The following is a 20999-nucleotide window of genomic DNA, read 5'->3' on the forward strand; positions in this document are numbered from 1 at the left end:
TAAAGATTCTAATGATACCAAAGTTCGTTAACTTGTAGTCAGTAACCACAAATTCATAACATTTTCAATTCAATTCAAATTTTATTTATACACGGAAAGGCCCAGATCAGCCCTTGAGCTGGTCTTCCCTGGGGCCGTGTTTTACAACAAGTATAAACAACGATATAATATCAAAAAATAAGAACATATACAATGTGAAATTAAAAAACATATACATACAAGCAGTAGGAAAAATAAGTAATGCAAAATAACTAGGTAAAATTTAAATCATAATCACTGAATAACAGTCTTTTGAAGGAAGCAAGACTTACAGAGGACTGTGCTGAAGATGACAAATTATTCCACATAGTAGCACCTCTGTAAGAAAGACTACGCTTCTTATAGTTATTTGAAGGAAAAGGAATATAAACATTTCTTGGATTGCGCCTGAGGTCGTATTTATATTCCTTTTCCGTAAATAACTTACATATATTTTCAGGAAGTATATTGTTTGTCACTTTATACATAAATTCAGCAAGATGGATATTTCTAATCTTATCAAGAGATAACCATTTAAGTTGTTCCAGAACTTCAGCTCCTGGGGTATCCCAAGGAACATTACAAATATATCTAGCAGCTCTTGCTTGTAATCTTTGAAGCTTAATAGAATCATTTTTGCTACAATTGCCCCAAATTACATCACAATAGTTGAAGTGTGGTGCAACAATAGAGTTATAGATAATTTTAAGGGTACTTTCAGAGACAAAATATTTAGCCCTTCTGATCATTGAGATATTTCTTGCAGATTTTTTACAAACATTTTCCATATGATCATGCCAATTTAAATTACAATCAATTATTACGCCTAGATGAGTGCTGGAGTAAACCTGACTTATAGTATTACCATTTATATGTACATTTAAACTATTGTGATTAATTTTACTTAGTCGCTGCGGTGAACCCATCATCATAAATTTAGTTTTATTCTCATTCAGACTCAGTTTATTATTGTCTAGCCATAATTTGATACTCGACAGATCATTATTTAAGCTATTTACAATATCAATGTCATTTTTGGCAGAGCAGTAAATTATAGTGTCATCAGCATACATACTGATTTGAGAAAAGTGAAGACAATTAGGCAAGTCATTAATAAATAGAATGAAAAGGAGTGGTCCTAGGATTGAACCCTGAGGAACACCATAATTTATAGAATCAAAGTTAGAAAGTGTACCATTTACAAAAGTAGCTTGAGTACGATTAGAGAGATAACTTTTGAACCATCCAATACTGTATTTGCTAACTCCAAAAATTTTCAGTTTTTGAATCAGAATATTGTGATTTACAGTGTCAAATGCCTTTCTTAAGTCAATTAAAGCAATGCCAATTATATTACCATCATTAATAGCACCATACCAGTCTTCAGTTATGGAAGCAAGTGAAGTTGAGGTAGAATGTAGAGGTCGGAAACCAGACTGATTGGGAGAAATAAGACTATGAGAATTTAAATAAGTGTAAAACTGATCAAAAATGGCTCTTTCAATAATTTTTGATACAACAGACAAAATGGAAATGGGCCTATAATTATTTGGATCACAATGCTGGCCACTTTTAAAAATAGGTGTGACTTTGGCTTTTTTCCAATTTGTAGGAAAAGTACATGACATAATAGAATAATTAATAATGTGAGTTAATATTGGTGCAATAACATGTGCTCCTGCTTTCAATAATTTGGCAGAAATCTCATCAAGACCGGTTGCCTTATTGGTAGGAATATTACATAATTGTTTGAGTACATAGTCAACTGTAACTGGGATAATATCAAAAGACATTACATTATTTACATCATCATCACAACCATTATTATATTTACAAGTATCATTTCTACCAAGTTCAGCAGCAAGATTAGAACCAATAGATGTGAAAAATTTATTGAGTTCATTAGAGATTTCTTTGTTATTGCTAACCTCACCATCTTTGGTTTTAATGCAATTGATTTTTGAATATGATTTCTTAGATGGCACGATGTGGCGCAATTGCTGCCATGTTTTCTTAGTGTTACCTTTACAAGAAGCAAGTGAATCGGTAAGATATGTGCGCTTACTTTTCCTTATTGCACTGGTAACCTTATTTTTAATAGCACGATAATGAGCCCAGTCCTCAGATTTATTTGATTTAATAGCATTACGTTTTGCATTATCGCGATCACGCATCAAATTAGTTACAGCAGGAGTTAACCATGGGCTTGTATTTGGTTTAACTCTTCTCTTTTTTAGAGGTGCATGATTATTTGCAACATTTAAAAATATTGATTCAAATTTATCCAAAGCCAAATCAACATTTGCTGCTTGATACACAGAAGCCCATGACACATTCTTAAGTTCGTCTACAAAAGAATAATGATCAAATTGTTTATAAGACCTGGATTTAACATATTTGTGACCATTATTGAGATGCTGTTCTTTCCTTTGATAAAATATATAAGTGAGTGGTCACTAATACCATTATGAATAACACCTGAATGAGTTACTTTACTAGAATTTGATGTATGAATATGATCAATAAGAGTTTTAGAGTATTGAGTGATACGAGTAGGTTCCTTAATAAGCTGATTAAGATTATAAAATGAACTTAAATCCATTAACTTCTTAGTATAACAATGAGGATGATCAGAGAGTAGGTCACAATTGAGATCACCTATCAGGAAATAGTCCTTATTTTCTGAATCAACTTGGGCGAGAACAGTGTCAATGTGATTAAAGAGATCAATAGATGAATTAGGTACTCTATACCAATAAATCATAATATAAGGTTTACAATGTTGAGGCATCAATTCAATACATATAATTTCAAGATCATTTGGCATAAGATCATGGCGGATATTATAATTTATATTATCCTTAATGTATACAGCTACTCCGCCGCCATCCCTATTTCGATCAGAACGATGAATTGAAAAATTATCTATAGAAACTTCACTATCAGTAAAAGTGTCATCAAGAAGAGTTTCACAAAGACCAATGATATCAATATTATTAATATGAGCAACATAACGAATATCATCAATATATTTGGGGAGACTGGCAATGTTTAGATGTATTATTTTAGTACCTTTTACATTAGGAATAGATTTTACATTATGTTTACAATCAGAATTCACATTAAGCCTCAATCTCTAGTCTAAGTGAATAAATTCCTACCTACAATTCAAAATTTGTAATACATTATATAATGACGGAAAAGGACAAAATGTTATTCCATTGAATCAATTGTCATTGTTGCAGTATAAGATGGATCGGAAGGGGTTGGTGGAATACATGTACATGTATAATGGGCCACAGTTATAGCATTGCCCCCTCACATGTCCGCTTTGGGGATTTGTCTAAAAGCACCCAATTATGACAAAATAACATGCTTGGGGTGTGAATCAATTCAATTCAAACAGTGGACATTTTGAAAAGAAAAGGTTTGCATGAAAAAAGCTAACTGCTCCCCTGTTTTGAACATATAGACCTATATAACACATTTAAGAAAGGGGACACTTTGATACTTTGTTATTGGACCTTCTAGGGCATGTAGGGCCTAAATATTAACAAATGTGAAAAAATACCTAAGTATGGTTATAATTCTGCCATTCGTGGTGCATTGGTATCAAAAAATGTATTTTTCTATTTGTTAATACCTGTTCTAATTGCGGTATAAACAGATAAATAGGACATCTTATTACAAAGATACATAATGTATATATGCCAATATATTAAAATCCTGTGTGTGCCTTAAGCAATGTTTACAAGGTCAATGATGAACAGAGTAATAAGTATTCAATTTGGGGCCCACAAATGCATGACCAGATTTGCTTTACACTTTTTCAGACCCAGTCCACAGTATATTTTAGTCATCGTGTCCTACTTACCCAATTGGGCGATTAAGACAAATGAATGATGTGAGCATCCACACGTTCAGTACCTCGTCATCGTGCCATAATCACTTCTGGTTATACACACACCACAGTTTACAAAGTAATACCTGAGGTACTCAAGTTTGGTAGGGGGTATGCCACTGAGAATTTGAAAATTGTCTTTAATAGTTCTTAAACTAAGACAATTGTCTTAGTTCTTGACCAATTTTCCCCCAAATGTTGGCGAAATTTCAAAATTTTTGGCTAGATTACTGGATATTTACTACTTTAGTATTTTCTCTGCATAATACTTACAATAAAAGCACACAGGCGCAATACATAACTGATGAAGCTCAGTGTCGCATGTATGTGACATATTGAATTTCCTTTCGTTGCACATTTTCTAGCACCTTCAATTTGCATTTATTATACTGTAGAATGTTTTATGGCACATTCTACCATCACAGACCATTAAACTTGACTACCTCTATTATTTTCACTTCATGTTAGAAAATACAGTTGTTTGGTTTAGGGAATTATGGATTTACTGGTAAGTGTATAACACAATATAAGCTTCTTTAAATGCTCGTTAATTCATTTCCAGGCTCACATCTACCCATTCCATAAGCCTACCTATGCCTAGTCTACTTCATAGCCCCTTTTGGAAATTCATATCAACTCATCTAATGACGATTGCACATTCAGAATGAGAACAGCTCCCATCTGAAAACCGCAACGCCAGAGCGGTCACTGGGGATGTGTTGAGTGAATTGTTTGTCAAAAAGGAATGCAAAGCAGTCTAAACCTATGCCTAACCTGATCACTGCAGCAGCACGTTTACATAACAAACCCTACTACATATATAAACCTAGCTGGGTTTTGAATATGCATTGTGAACTGAATATTCTACAATTAATCAAGTCTCTTTTGATTGAAAGGGTAACTGTGCCAATTATATTGCCAATCATTGTAATGTTACTATGGCAAAGAGTGCAATGTCATTTACTTTTCATCTACATTTAACAATAGTCACAAAAAGAGATAAAACGATGAGGAATCTCTACAGATGAACTTCATTTGTAATCATCTGATGACGACTACAGTTACCCTGGGCTGCTGTTGCTATGACAACTTCTGATTAGAATAACAAATAGTAAAACTCTGTTATCATGGCCATTTCATTAATATGAGAAGAGGTTCCTCATCTGCAAATATGCTCTTCATCCATTAACAAAAATATGATGTTTACTGATCACTGGCAATGACTACATGTAGTGCAATGAGTTTCATTTTGAGTTGAAATTAAACTCCGACTCAGAGATCTATTGATGTTCCACAAGAATTAGCTTGCTTTCAATCTGGCTTCAAATTAATGTTAGTTTTTATTCAATCTGTTAGTAAATTGTAATAAATGGTACATTTATAGTTGTTCTTTCAAACCTTTCCTAACTCTTTATTTCCACTTCAAAAAATATTGCTCCTCACATCTGTGTGATTCTACTCCCCAATCCTGCTTCCAGTACATGGGCGATGCTCCGACACAGACCCTGTTTGTTCTTGTGGAATAATTGAGATAACCTGAAATTCCCTTGGACATGGAACTAACCACTTATTGTTTCGGTTACCATATGAGAATTTGGGGGAGTTAATCCTGGCTGAGATAGTTTATTGTGGTATCATGTATAGGGTGTGCGCTTCTTAACTGCAAAACCATGACTGCTGGTAAATGGTTTTATATGGAGTGTCTTGGGTCAGACAGAGCGGTCAAAGAATCCCTGTGTGCTGAGGTTTGGGGGCAAATGTCTAGTATGTATATCATAAGACAAGACTTCACCAAGACTCGAACCATTGACCAAATAATACATTACAGTAAAGCCTGACACATGATCATTACTGCACCACTACACTTGACTTGTTTTATTACAGTAGTCGTAGAACATAAGTAGGGGCCAAATCTACACTTTATCTTGCTACCTCAAAGGTCCTCTGTGTTAATGAAACTGCTACAAACTTCATGATACATTATTGTCACATCACCCATTGTGCGCCTTGAACATACCTCTCACAATATATAGAGACATCTACAAGTCTACACGTAGTCCATACATTACAATCATGACAATTTCAAGTGTAATTTAAATTTATTCCCTGCATGCTACATTTTTATCCCACTGAGAGGAGAAAAAAACTTGAAGTAGAGTCAATGTGCCGGGCTGGTAACTAAATCTGTCTTACTTGATGCAACATGAATTAGGTTAATAACATTGAAGCTGTATATATTTTGTTTTGCTTTGAAGAAAACAAAGTAAATCACAGCAAGTAAAAAACGTTTTATAATAAAGAAGGGATTTAAAGTTGTTGCCAGGTGAGAAAATAATCCAATAAAATCAGAATAAGGTATCATTAAAAACCGAGCAAGGGTACTGACTTCCATTGAAGTGTTTCAAAAAATCTTAACCGATATTGAATTTGCTCATGAGGATTGTCTCAGTCTAGGTGCTCTTAAACGAGCCTCTTCTGCGATTGGTGAGTACTCAACTGTAAATTTGACAATCAACATAAGTCTCAAGCTAGCATAAAGGCTAGTACTAATGCCTAAAATAAAGCAAATCCTGTGAAACTATATACAGGCTATTTTGTGTTTTAATGTAATTTTTGATTCTACAAGTCTTAATTTACAGCCCCATAGCATAAGACTTGGTGCACAGCCCTTATACTGGAACCAGAAGCAACAGGGAAGACAGACACTTTGATGGCACAATAAAGCCTCTCACTCCGCTCACTCACTCAGACAGCCAGTTGTGATTTGACTTTATATTAGACAAGAGTTTTCCTGATTATGCTTGACAGACTGGTTGCCATGATAACTGTTACGTTGACAAGGGGCATCATGGTTGTTGATAATATCCATTGCATACTGTTAGTATTGGTAAAGTCATTAACGAAATCTTTCCAATGGTTTTTTTTTTACTTAAACGTATCTGTTACATGGCAATAATGATAAATCATTCTACCGTAACATGCTTCTACCGTAATTCCTTGCCAGGTGAAGTATTGTATACTGCGGATAAAGCAGTTCTTGGAAGCCCGCAAGTGGAAGCATGTTATGTATATTTACCTTTCTTTTTTAAATAAGCTTAAGGGAGTATCAAGTAAAATACTGAAATTTCAGAAAATGTAAACTTGATTTCTGGCTGCCACAATATCCACCAACTATGCTTTAGGTTGTTTGTTGAAATAGCGAGGATTTTGCATGCACCTAGACATCGATCCTTATTAGCAGACCTGGCAAAAACTGTTTATTTTACTGTATTTGACCTAATCAGCATCCGATCCCCAGCTTGTGCCCCTGTGAACTTTTAGAAGACTTGCTTAAGCATCTAGAGCACTAATTAGGTCTAATTCAGTTGGAAAGATGAGAAAATTGAGTATAAGACACAATTTACACAGCTTCATCTTCATCCATATACTCACCTTGCTGATGAGGTCATCATGGTTGGCTAGATGTGCCCTGCAATGTATGCAGCTATACCGCCTATGACAATTAGGCAGGTAGGCTTGAAACGTCTTCACCATCTTGTTATTATTCGTGGTTCGCTGACGCTTGTTGGCTCTGGTTACCTCCTGTAACCGTGGGCCATTGAACAGAGTCAAGAGTCCCAGACTTATCGTGCTGGTTGTTTGAAGAGTGTGCGGGTACCACGTAGGGTACTCACACACACAAATGGATTAAAATGTGTTCGACAACCTTTAAAACTCCTCCCAACAACAATGCCCCTGCAACTCTCCTACTTATGGAGAGCAGAGGAAGCACACTCTACCACTTTGTATATGGGATGAAAAAAATCACCACGGCAACAAGTGGCCACAGTTTGTTAGTCTTAAACGATTCGGTTTGGTAATATTCCTACGTCTGCGCTGACTGACAACGGTGACTCCCCTTTCAGGGAAATGTTCTCTGATTTGTAACATGGAATGATGGGGTGACCTTTGACCTTGAATATATGGTCCTCTTCTGATGGGATAGGTTGGTCTGTGAGTTATCTCATCAGTGAGTCATTGTATGTTCATTCTGTGAAGAGAAAAAATAAAACAAGGAATTAAATCACTACTGATGTAACCACAAACTGTCATATGATGTCATGCTGACAGTCACTTAAGTTTATTGACAGCGTTTAGTTTTTGTGTGCGCACTGTTTGCAGCACATCTCTGTAGGGACATTTGTACTGAGTACCACCCCACCTGCACATTAAGAAATGTATAATCTTGTATCTCAGAAAAGTAAGAAGGAGATCATCGTCCTTCCTCTTCATATCTTGATTCATTCGTCTGTATCATTTGAATTCATTTCACATCAATTTTCACTGGTTTAGATTAGACAAACATCCAAAAAAAAGAGCATTTGAAGCAAAACCAAAATGTAAACTTGCAGGTATGCATTGAATCATTTACAAAATTTTTGCTAAACTTGAAAAGTGTGAAATCTAGTAACCAAAGATTAAATTTTGCGAGTTGTTTTCTCAGTGCATCTAAAATCTTCATTTTATGTGCATTTTTGCAACAAACTTAAAATCTTGATCCCTCAAATAAGAAGCTACAATACTTGTGGATACATGCAACAAGGGTCCTGCCTGAGAAACTATGTCTGTGTCATATATGAACCAAGCAAAAGGCACAATGATCATTGATCAATCAATATGTTTATTTCAAAAAATCATTTTTCTATTTAAGAAATCAGATCATTACCAGCTTTATTGTGGTGAATAACTGTGAACAGTTAACAATATCATAACAATGGTTAAGAACTTTAATAATAGGGTTATTAATATCAATGTTCTATGAATATAACTGTATAATATTGTGCATTTCTGAGAGCTCTCTGGTGGTCATAAGCCCTTCATCAATATCTACAAATTGACAACAATAAATTAAGAATATTATCATTGTCCCTGGTTAAGGCTATGGACAATATCTATCAATAAATGGGTCCTTGACAATAAAATATTCTACATTTTATTCTGTGGTATAGATCTAGATGATCCTTGAGTTACTGGACTACCATTGCCATCAATCTTGCCACTGTTTTTCCATGTTAGTTGTTACAATTGCCAAATTGATCAATATACTGATCACCATACATGATCACTACATGCTTTCCAAGGTTTCTGAACTCTCCATCTCTCTTGTACTGGACCTCATATGTGGACACTACAGTAAACATTTTCAATTCATCATCTTTAGTAACCAATGGATTCACATTTGATTTTCAATAGCATAGACTCTTTTAATCAAATGTTACAAACCTTGGATGAGTAATACAATGAGTTGAAATGTCAAAAAGGATTCAAATATTTTCTCACTCTGGCAGGCTGAATAAAATGTTTGTTAAGCAGTCATGAATATCTTTATCAAATTCAAGGTTAACACTCAACATTTAGCTGCATTAATGAGCAAAGGTTCATCACTTCACCGTAATGCCATAAATTGACTGAGCAGGCCTGAAAACTAGTCATTCAGATTTGTGATTATACAAACTGAGTCATTTCTCCCAAATTCAATTTACTGAGCTAAATTAATACAGGCTACAATATTTCAAATACTCCCATCGAAATTGGACTTTCCATTCATGAGGAATTTAAATGACACTTTTCAGGTTAGAAAAGAAAACATTTAGGGAGTCAAATACACAAGCATTCCATTTGTCTGCAAACTCCTTTTGCTTGATCACCTTTATATATGATGGTGCACGCCTTCCTTCCGTTTTCATCCAAATTATTGAAAGGTCATCACCATGATCATCCTTGCTCATGACAAAGAGCAACCTTCTAATATCAAGGTTGGATGGTTCAATCATTGATGTCTGATGTAATATGTTGGCCATGAGAGAGAGAGCTGCTTGAGTATACTCGTATTATATATTGATCATATTTGAATAATATTCAATTAACCAATATAAATAAAATAAATAGATAATTAAAAATAAATAAATAAATAAATAAATAAATAAATAAATAAATAAATAAATAAATAAATAAATAAACAAACAAACAAACAAACAAATAAACAAACAGCTTTCTATCTAATTTATAATGTCTTGTTAAGTTTTCTTTATTATTTTATCCCACTATAGTGTCACTTAGCAAATTAAAAATATATTAGTTTAGGCCAAAAAAAAAAAGGTTTGTCTCACGAACCCGCATATAAGTATGTGAAAGCGATACAGCGCGTTTGTTCACGCTGCTGACCGCCTTTTTTAAAGGTTTTTTTTTTCCCCGATTTTTCCGGTTCCCGATAGTTCGACCAACGTAGTAAAAATGAATTCCTCAATGTCAGAAAACCATCGAAAATGTCAGGCAGCACGTATGCCATTAGTGTTGCAGATAGCCCGTAACCCACACCGTAGCCTCAGTCTCGCTAGTTTCACGCCATCCTTGCAACGGCACGGAGCGTAAAGCCGACGGGCAAAGTGGATGCAATATAAAAGGACTTAGCCTACGGAGAACTCTGCGATCGAGTGAAGCCATGTTGTTTTCATAAATTTTTGTATTTTTGTAGCTGTTTTTTAACGAATTTTTTACCGTTTATTTCAACATGATTGTTAGTATTCGTATAGTTAAAACAGGGGGACTGTGCTGAGGAATTGGGCACTGCATCGGTGCGCCGATTCGGTTACTCTGAATGCCCTAAAAATGAGTTGGTGTCGAAATGCTAAGCTGTAACCCGTATTTTCCGGCAATTGAAAATTTGTTGCTTCTCTTTCATTGTAAGACCACTTGTAGTTTTCCAATACCTGTCTTGTGATTTTCATTTGTCTCAGGCTAAAAAAAAAAAAAAAAAAACAAAACGCATTAGCATAGCTTCTAAACCAAAAAAAAAAAAAAAAAAAAAAAAGCATAGCACTTAGCTTTTTTGGCAAATGTTCGTGAGACAAACCTTTTTTTTTTTTTTTTTTTTGGCCTTATAAACATAATCATATGCTATGTTAAATTGTTATGTATTAATGTACGGGTTGAACTATTTAATTCTAATGTATAGGCCTAAACTAACGACTCCACCCGTGCTGTCCATATGGAAAAAATATCTGTGGGCGACATGATGCTCATAATTTGTGAACCATAAAAAACTGAATTTTTCAAACACTATAAATAAAAAGTTGTTTACAATTCACAGTTCATTAACTTGAGAGACCTTTCCAAACAGACAGTGCTATAAATTAGTTAAGTGATTTACCACCATTAGCTAAAGTACACAATTCTGCAATGTGAAAAATAAATATGGCAGCTTATGAATCATGGAATTATTAATAACAAATACTTTGGAATAAACAGATGCAGGACAATGAATTGTAAAAATAAAGAACCATTTAAATCATTGTTTTGACTCAAATCAGTATGAAAATATTTGTTCCGTCATTTGTTTTAGTGTTTTTTTGTATGTGTCAGACAAGCAAGTCTGCATGTTGGTCAAAATATTTTTATGTCGGATAAAAGGAAGATCATGAAAAAATACTACTGTCACAACATTATTGTAAATTGCAGAAAGTTTTCAAAATACTTTTGAATGTTATTCAAATGTTTTTTGGGTTTTTTTTAATGTTGGGTTATAATGGGTTAAAAAAATGTTTAAAACATGTTTGAAAATATTTTAAAATGTTTTCTGGCAACCTTTTTTTAAAAACAATTTTGCTAATGTTTTTGAAAACATTTGTGTTTGCTGTGATACTCTATACATTCAGGCAACTTGCTAAAAAAGAACAAAATGACAAAAGTGAACATCTCCTCTGTCCATAAGTTATCATAAAACAGGCCAGAAAAATGGGCCTCTCTTGCATGGAATAATATGTGATTATCTCTGAAATATGATGATTGTATGCACCTGACCACCTGTCATAATGACCAATGCTAAGGATTCATATCTCAACAATAACAACTTGATCTCTTGTCTGTCTCCAGCAGATCTAACTTATATGGTTCATAAACTTTCATGTATAAAATGGCACCTGATACCTGCTGCATACTCTTTATTGGTCAAACCAGTAGCATAGCCAGCAAGGGAGTAAGGGGGAAGTCTACCCCCCCAGACACCTAAAATGGGGATGAGAAGAAGGGGGAGAAAAGAGAAGGAGAAGGAGAGGGATAGGTAGGATGGGGAAAATAGGGACAATACTGACGTTCCCCCCGACTGACAATGCTGGCTACGCACCTGCGTAGAACATTTGATACAACATTATTTAATCTATTTCCATTAATGTTTAACTGTTCACCAATGCAGGGGTAGCGCTAGAACTAAACACTCGAGTGTCCGCAGGGACCCCCGAACTTGCAAAAAATTAAAAAGTAGGGGGTCCGGAGTAGAGTTTGGTGAGTCCCAGTTGCACAAATGCAGCATAAATAGTATGTCTGCAATAGCGTTAGATTGAAAAACTGGGAGTCTGCAGGGACCCCTGAACTTGCAGAAAATTTAAAAACAGGGGGTCCCAACTCGATTTTGGTGGGTCCGGGACCCCAAAAAGCAACTTAGCGCTACCCTTGCACCAATGTTTGGTGAAATTGATAATTATTTTGCCACCACACATTTGACATCAAATGTAACTGATTTTTATCAAACATTCTAGAAGATAAAATGAATTGATATACATGTAGATTGAATAATGAATACCTATTGAACGAATATTCATTCAGCAATATTTGGAGTATATATAGCCCTTTAGAAATAGCAACATTAATTTATTAACGATGACCATTCAAAATGACAGTATAGTCACTTTTTAAAATGTGCCTGTTGCTTTCCATTGGCTGTTGCGTGAATATTCCAAATAGTCACAATCTTGGTTTTGTTATCAACCTAGAAATATTTTACACCCCCACAAAAAAAAAAAAATTTAAACACTAAATGCGCCATGATTTTTAAAACCTCATCATTTCTATTGGATCAAGGTAATCGTATAACACAACCCATCCATTTTCACCCTAGCTACGTAATATTGAATTTCCTCATGCAAGATGTCAGACAAGTGCGTCATTGGTACCTAAATACAGATTTGATTACGAGGTCTTTTTATTTTCACTCATTTGCGCTAAATTCTTTCCGCATGGTGAAATCAATGAAGATTAAAAGAATAATGTACTAATAACTATGTTTGTAATATCTAACTTATTATTATGCAATCCCAGTTGTAATCCCATGATAAATGCCTGCAATAAATTCTGCTTAAAAATGCTCAACATAAAATAATAATTGCTTAGAGAAGCACCTGTATCAAGCCAATTGATAGTAGGGTGTTGACATCCATGTAGCATCTCTCCTATGCTATCTTCAGTAGATATGCTATCATGAGTACTTGTACTAAGTTCACTATGTAGGAACACATCCACTCTACATGACAGAATTTGTAATTATTGCATGGTGTGGTTGTTTTTATAGATGCAAATTTGATACACAGTCACAGATCTAATTTCAACTAAAAATTTCTTGACGCCTACCGTAAGTTACACAATAATTCTAATAACTAAGTAAAATGACAAGCAATTCAAACTCAATGTTGATTTGACCTCTTACGTATGACGTTAGCAAACAATAACATGTATTCAGAGATATCAACACTTCTCAGAATTTGCCATGTACAATTTGTATTGACCAGCCACCTTTCTTGTCAACATCAACGTGTATCTGGTAAGGCACCCAATTCATATACATTGAACATACAGTATGCTAATGGTTAGAACTGTATCATGACCCAGAAACATTTGTAATTGCATTCAAACATTTCATAAAATATTATTTCAGTATCATAGAAAATGTATTGTTCAATTTCATTTCGATTGCAAATTTTTGTATTTTTTTTACCACACAAAATGAAATCTAATATTTCTTTGACCATTTTCAAAACAATAAAAGTAGTAAATAAGTTCCGTTGTTATACTAGATCATGTATACACTTCTGAACATAAAGATATGGATGTAAATTTTGCGACCAAGCTCTTATTTACATACCGTACTTAATCGGCAAACCACAATCAATTCTTTGCATTTTGCAACTGATGGTCAACAATTCTTTGTATTTGTTGTTCATGTTTTACGTATGAGGTATCTGTCAAGGTATAGTTCTTCGACCCCCATATTGTACATGACTTTGAATGGATTTGGATCTTTGAATGGATTTGGTACAAAAACCTCATGGGGTCATTAATTTTTTAAGCTTTATATCACGGTTGAAAGGGAAGAACTTCTAATAGCGTGTTTCTATTGAGTCCCCTGCATTTTACCGGTAAAACTGTTCGCCGTCAAATAGCGGCGAAAGGCGGATAACGGTCAGTTTCCATTGCACGTTGTTTACCGTAAACACTTTCGATGAACAGCGCCAATTGACACACCTTTAAAGTTTGCGGCGAAAGGCCGTGCACTGGGGTCAATCCCCGGGTCAATCGCAAAGCATTGTGGATTTTAATATTGTAGTATTTTCTTAATTGTTTGGCTAAAAATAAGGTAGCAAACATGAGATAAGAAGACTGAAGAATAATGTTTTTTATTAGCGTTTTCATTCGCTCTCGTACATCAATTACGCCATTGGGAAATCCCCTCAGTGATATCGACGTGAGTACTCAGTATTGTTGTGCGCAAAAAAAAATAGGTCTTAGAATTTAATCTTTCACAGTTTAATTTCAGTTAATTCTTTTTAGCGAATAGTAATTTAACATCAACAACATTATATTAAATTCATGAAATCTTTCTAATTTTCTGAAGCACACACCGCCGCGGATCCGAGTTGATTTCTATTTTTTTTTCGCATGCACATCTGGATTCATCCGTTGATGTTGTTGTTGTTTTATTTCATGGCTTTTACTAGGGTCATAAATCATAACTCATGTTGAATATTTAGCATAATATGTATAATGCAGGGATAATGCATTATGAATATTTACTTTATTTATAGCAAGTGAGTCAAATATTTGTATGTGATTAGGCCTAAGAATTTTTGCGAACGGAATGGCATAATCATATGGTCCCGATCATGGTACATAAACAAGTTATATAGCTCATTGATGATGCAGAGGTCAATTTCGCGACTCAACTTCCGCTTTTCTTCCCTGTATGCGCATTCAATCGGAACGGAGTGAGTTTCTATTGACGTTTCGGTAAGCGTCCCGCGCTATTTTCCTTCCTCAAGAAGGAAAACGTTACCGTAAAAAACTCGCCCCTGTTTACCGGTAAATAGCGGGAAGGTCAGTTTCTATTGAGCAGAAATAATCCCTTTACCGTCTTTTTACCGGTAAACGGTCCCAATAGAAACACGCCTTAAGACTGTTTTCATGGTTGAATGCAGGGGAGGGTACTCAAGTTGGGTTTGGGTAGGGATCACAGAATCTGAAAGCAGCTAGACCCTTACTTAAATACAAATTTTCCAAGAAAGTTGAACCCATTTTTTTTGTTTTTGGACTCCAGTTAAGGGGATATTTTTGGCAAAACAATTGAAAAAAGTTGTTTAGACAGGATTTTGAGACTGGAAAATTAAGGGCTTATAAATATAAGGGTTAATAATACAGTACATAGAACATGTTTATATACAAAAATAAGCTTAATGAACTTGAGCAAAATTTCTCAGATAGTTTTCATGGATAAATTCCAGAAGATTGCTCTTTCATGTTACCCTACTGGATGAAAATTGGGATTCATCACATGCTTGCCCAATCACATGACCCACAACATACTTCAAGTAAAAAATAAAAACCATAGCCATTTCCTTTGCAAATCCATGAATAAATTTCACATAGTATGTATCGTAGATATGATTAGATTTGGCATCACATGATCGCTAGTTTTAATGTCAAGTCCTCATTCTACCTGTCCTAGTCACGACTAACACAGCAGCCAAGATATTTACGTCATGTTTTTTGACAAGAATATTTGGCCTTGTGCCAAACAAGTAGTGGTTTGCTGAATACTGGCTAGAAAAGATAGACATCGCTTCTATGACACAGACTGAGTGTTTGTGTTTTGATAAAATCAAGATAAAAATTATTGTAAATAGGCCTATACAAAATAAATAAATAAATAAAAATAGAAATAAATTAAAAAATGACTATATAAACAAATAAATCAATAAATTAAGACTACAAAATAAAATTAATTAAATAAATAAATAAATAAATAAATAAATAAATAAATAAATAAATAAATAAATAAATAAATAAATAAATAAATAAATAAATAAATAAATAAATAAATAAATAAATAAATAAATCAATCAATCAATCAATCAATCAATCAATCAATCAATCAATCAATCAATCAATCAATCAATCAATCAATCAATCAATCAATCAATCAATCATAAGGCTAATGAAAGTTGACTCCCAGTTTCCCGTTACCCGACTCCGGTCAGAAAAAAATGCCGATCAAATATTTCATTATTTTCCATTATTTCATTATTTCACATTTTTCAAGTTTTTCAGAAAAAAGGATAGTTTTAATGTCATCTTTCACGTCCGACACGTATTTTTTAAGCACTTTTACGCCGACCCTGACCGGCCCGAATAGTTTTTGCAAACGCTGGGTTAAACTACGTGGTAAAATGGCGATATCGTAGGGCGCATTTACTGGAGACTAGGAATTCCCTGCATCTAAGTTTCTCCTACCACTAAATGGATAGACCGAACACAAAGAGAGGCAGCCAAGTTCAAGGGAACCAGCGTATGAACAAATATGAAAGCATTTCTACCGTGCACTATGTAGCGCTATATATAGACAACATCAAAATAAATAAAATAAACAAAATTTGAAGTCAAATTTATTCTGCTTTTCTTACAAATATTTATGTATTTAATAAAATAAACTTATAAATAAAATGATTTATTTGTCAATTTCTTGCATGGTTGTTTTATTATTAACACGTGCACCCTGTGATGATTTTTACCAGCAACCTCCAGTTTGTGCAAGTAGACAAACTAATTTCCGTATAAATATTGCTTCCAAAGATGTGCTAGTGGAGAGTAAGTTTGGTTTGTAAAAAGTAGTGTGCAATAGAACACACAGACACCGTGTATTTTATATGGAAAAGTGGTTCTCCAAAGACTATCATGGACTTCTGGTGCTTTCATAATGTTGCACAACCTATAGGTTAATTTGAAGATTCCAAAGAAGATGTGCTTAATTAAAATTTGTTTTGAAGTGAAGCATGGTCATTAGGCTACTAACTATACTTTATTATTTTATTTGGGCCTCAAAACATAGCATTCCGTAATTAACTTTGCACCGATAACGAAAGTTTGAAAATAATGAATAATGAATAATGAAACAGTCACCTACCCAGTCATGAAAAACTATGTAACGGGAAACTGGGGATCAACTTTCATTAGCCTAAAATAAACAAATTTCACAAAACTGATGGATAAATCAGTAATGCTACCAAAACTACATTATAGGCCTACATGTACTGTGAAGGTAGAAAATTTTGCAAATCAGTTCACAAATGTCTTAGAAAACTGAAAATTGTAAATTTAGAAACGAGCAAAGTAGTTCAAAAGTGGCAAAGAGTAAAAGATTACACACACAAAATTTTAAGATGTTTACAGTACTACATGTAAAATCATGTGATATTCATTTCTTTGCAATAGCCCTATGTCTGAAAATACTAAATAATATGCACTGACCACATTTATGTACCCAACATCTGGAACACAGAGAGAAAGCAATTATTTACTCCATACCAAACTGAGGCCTATTTCTATAAATAACTGTATTATTACCTTTATAAAATGCCTTGGTGAAAGCAAGTATGTGTGTGTTATGTTAACTGTGTACCGGTACTATAAGTATGAATGAACATCTTACCCCGGGGCACTCAATTTTTTTTGGTAGGGGGTGTGCCACCGCCAGTTTCAACTTGAGGTCTAAGGAACTGATCGGCAGGCCAAAAAGGGGGTCTAGGGAACTGATCGGCCGGGTCAAAAGGGGGGTCTTGGGAACTGTTTGACCGCCAAAAGGGGGTCTTGGGAACTGATCAGCCGCCAAAATCTGAAAAATCTCGCAACTAAACCATGCAGGCCAAACCAGGGTTCAATTTTGTTGCGTTTTTGCCACAGATTTTTGAAGGAATCGATTTCACTTTGAATTGTGCATTAAATTATTAAATCAGGAAAACCATTAATGCAAAATAGGTCTGTTTGGCCTATTACGATGAAAATCTCAGCAAAGCAAAACAGCATTCAATCAAATTACTAGACCCTGCAGACCTACAATCTATGCTATTAGCCTACTGATAATTATAGCAGCAGCTAGCAGCACTACATATTAGCCCACCATAAAAACAAACCCACAAAAATATTTTTTTCAGTGCCGAAAAGTAAAACATTGACTACATTGAACTGCATGAGATGATTGAGTGAAGTGTGCAGAATTTGACACCATTCCACTAGACCAGTAGATCGTAAATTACCTTTTAATTCACTGTTATGGCTAGCTGCAAGGATGTGCACACAATTATTTGAGGTACTTTTTCTCATATTTGGCAATTTTATTCCCAAAAGAGATCTCAAAATCATTGCTGTTTAACAACAAACCAGTGTTGCCACTACTAAAGGAGCCCAAAATCCCGCCCAAAGTTCACCTTACTCCTAATACAATGTGTTTCAATGGGGAAGAAATTTATGGAAAATTCCTTTGAAGTTTTTGAGCTCGCAAAAGTAGCTTTTGGGCTTGAAATAGTAGGACAGAAAACACGCCTGTCAAGATGCCAATGAGAGCGGAAATCGATGATCTGAGGGTCTATGGAACGGCTAGAAAATTTTCGGGGCTTCAGAGCGGGCAATCAATGAATTCAGAGGGTCTAAGGAACGGCTAGCGGCTCTGAAAAAGGGGGTCGTCGCCGCGGCACATACCCGTATAGCTGGGAAATGTGAGTGCCCCGATCTTACCATTATCATTTATACACAAGAAGCTAATTAAATGAACTTATCTTGTACCTATTTGCACCAAGTTTCTTTAGGCTGTTTGAGATCACAGATCCTGAATCTGTGCAGACATTTTAGACCCCCTGGTTCATTATTTGAAATGAGTGTCGTGTGATGCGATATCATTTTTTCTTAAAATAATTCAAATTTAACCAACACCTTTCTGAAATATGGTAATTGTCATGGACAAAATTAGAATGCTATGAAGTTGCACATTTCTTTTTGCCCATATGTATGTACAAAAATAAAAGATTCCCTGCATTTTCCCCATTTGCTTGATTTATGACAAATATCATTTTGAAAAACAAACAAAACTATTTGCCCACTAGTGGCAAACACATTACATCGCCAATAAATTTCTATCACAAAGAACTAAAGAGCCACCATTTCACTATTTTCCTCAAGATGAAATATGTAGGGGTGATAGAACATGTAGAAGATGCATGGTAGGAGCTATGGTTAACAAAACCAACCATGATTGGTTTCACTATTTATAATGGACCTACATAGCTGAGGTCTTCGTCAGGACTCTATGCAAAAATATACACTGTACCCAAATCATGCAAAACAATGAAAGTAAAAAGGGAATACCTCCATCTACCATGTCTACCCAGATGTTTACCATGTTTACACCAATGAACTTGGGTGAACTACATCTGAACTTGTTGGTATGGTAAACTATGGTTGGGTTTCCTACCACACACACCCCAGGCAGACTCCATTTCCAAAGTTCCATGCACTGATCTCATGGGGTATATGACCAGGATGGCAACAAACTAATCATTGCTGCTTGCCATATTATGACATCATCGTCATCAGTCTTTTGTTGTCAGGGTTTGGAGTCATGGAGTCATATTGGTTCAACCTTTTTACTCCTACGAAAAGGTGACTGAAGGGGGCAAAGTGTTGGATTTGAATTACACTGCTGCTAAAAAAATAATTACCCACACTTGCATAGGCCCTTTGTCATGTTTGTGTGACACAGTGAAATAAATCCGAACACAGGAGAAACCATTTCTCACAGAGCTATTCCATCTTCAGATCAATCCTATTGTTGAGTGAATGTGGTTGTGTGTGGGGGAAGGGGACATGGGGTCAGGTATGGGAGGATTCAACTAAAAATGAACATTTTTACAGCTTGAAAGGCAAATAATTAATAACGCAAACCATTTTGTTCATGTCCCGAAAAGAAAACCTAAAATGTTGATATCATTTAAACGCACTTTGCATCCATAAAATTTCAATCATTAGCCACTCAGAAGGTGAGGTGATAATTAATGAGAAAGCTTTTAAGATGTGTCATATAAAATGAGCCAAACAATTGAGAAGAGACTATCTTACAAGTGTTCATGCTGCTAATTCAACCTTCTACTTGACGTGCTGCGGCACACACAGACTCGTGACGTGTTTCAATAAAGCAAAAGAAAACTGATGATATCACTGCTTTCTTATATAAAATCTGCTTGTCACAAACATGATGCATTAGGAAGTTGTATTTGCCGTCTACACCCAGTCTCAACTGTTTTGCTTTGAATAGCGTGTCATATGCATACAAAAAGGACATGTGATTTTAACATATGTTTAAAGGGAATTAGCTCTATCACAGCCTTGCTACACAATGAACTTAAGTCACCAGAAATTTCAGGATGGGGGATGGGGGATGGGGATGGAGATGGACAAAGATGGAAGGGGGCAGGGTGAATCTGAAAAGTTTACATAATTTTGACTAAGTAGGATTTTCAAAAAAATTTTGGTTCCAAGGGGATTGGGCCCCGCAAGTTTGTTTGGGTTTTTTTAGAGGGGGGAGGGGAATTCCCTGGCCCCAACCACTATTTCTTACTACATAAAGTTCAAATTTTAAATGCCTTTCATTTCCACAAACTTCTTTTTCAGGATGAATTTGAGGAAGAAAAACTTATTTAAATCTAAAACCAAAGTTGATGGTAGTTTCCTGCAAGCTGCTTCAATGAGATTGAGATATTGTCATTATGACCAAAAACATAACCTCCAGGTAGAGGAAGGAAAAACTTTCCATATATATATATCCAATTTAATATCTGCAAAACATAATTCATAATTGCAAAGTGCATTATTTGGCTGTTTAGGCCTGTTTCAAACCTGGGATGTGCAGACCAAAATTTATTCAATAAGTCACTCGAGCATACAAATTGCA

At 34.9% G+C, this 20999-nt stretch overlaps 1 protein-coding gene across 2 annotated transcripts in view; it reads right to left on the reverse strand.

Moving 5' to 3' along the window:
* The window catches only part of LOC140159184 (protein yippee-like 2), a 95762-nt gene that overhangs the window by 52780 nt on the left and 21983 nt on the right, over positions 1-20999 (reverse strand). For both annotated transcript variants that reach the window (XM_072182570.1, XM_072182578.1), the window contains exon 2: positions 7352-7949. In XM_072182570.1, the coding sequence (XP_072038671.1) occupies positions 7352-7453 (102 nt within the window). In that variant the 5' untranslated portion in view covers positions 7454-7949. The remainder of the gene's footprint in view (positions 1-7351; positions 7950-20999) is intronic.

Source organism: Amphiura filiformis, chromosome 1 (genome assembly GCF_039555335.1).
Source record: "Amphiura filiformis chromosome 1, Afil_fr2py, whole genome shotgun sequence".
Taxonomy (NCBI): Eukaryota; Metazoa; Echinodermata; class Ophiuroidea; order Amphilepidida; family Amphiuridae; genus Amphiura; species Amphiura filiformis.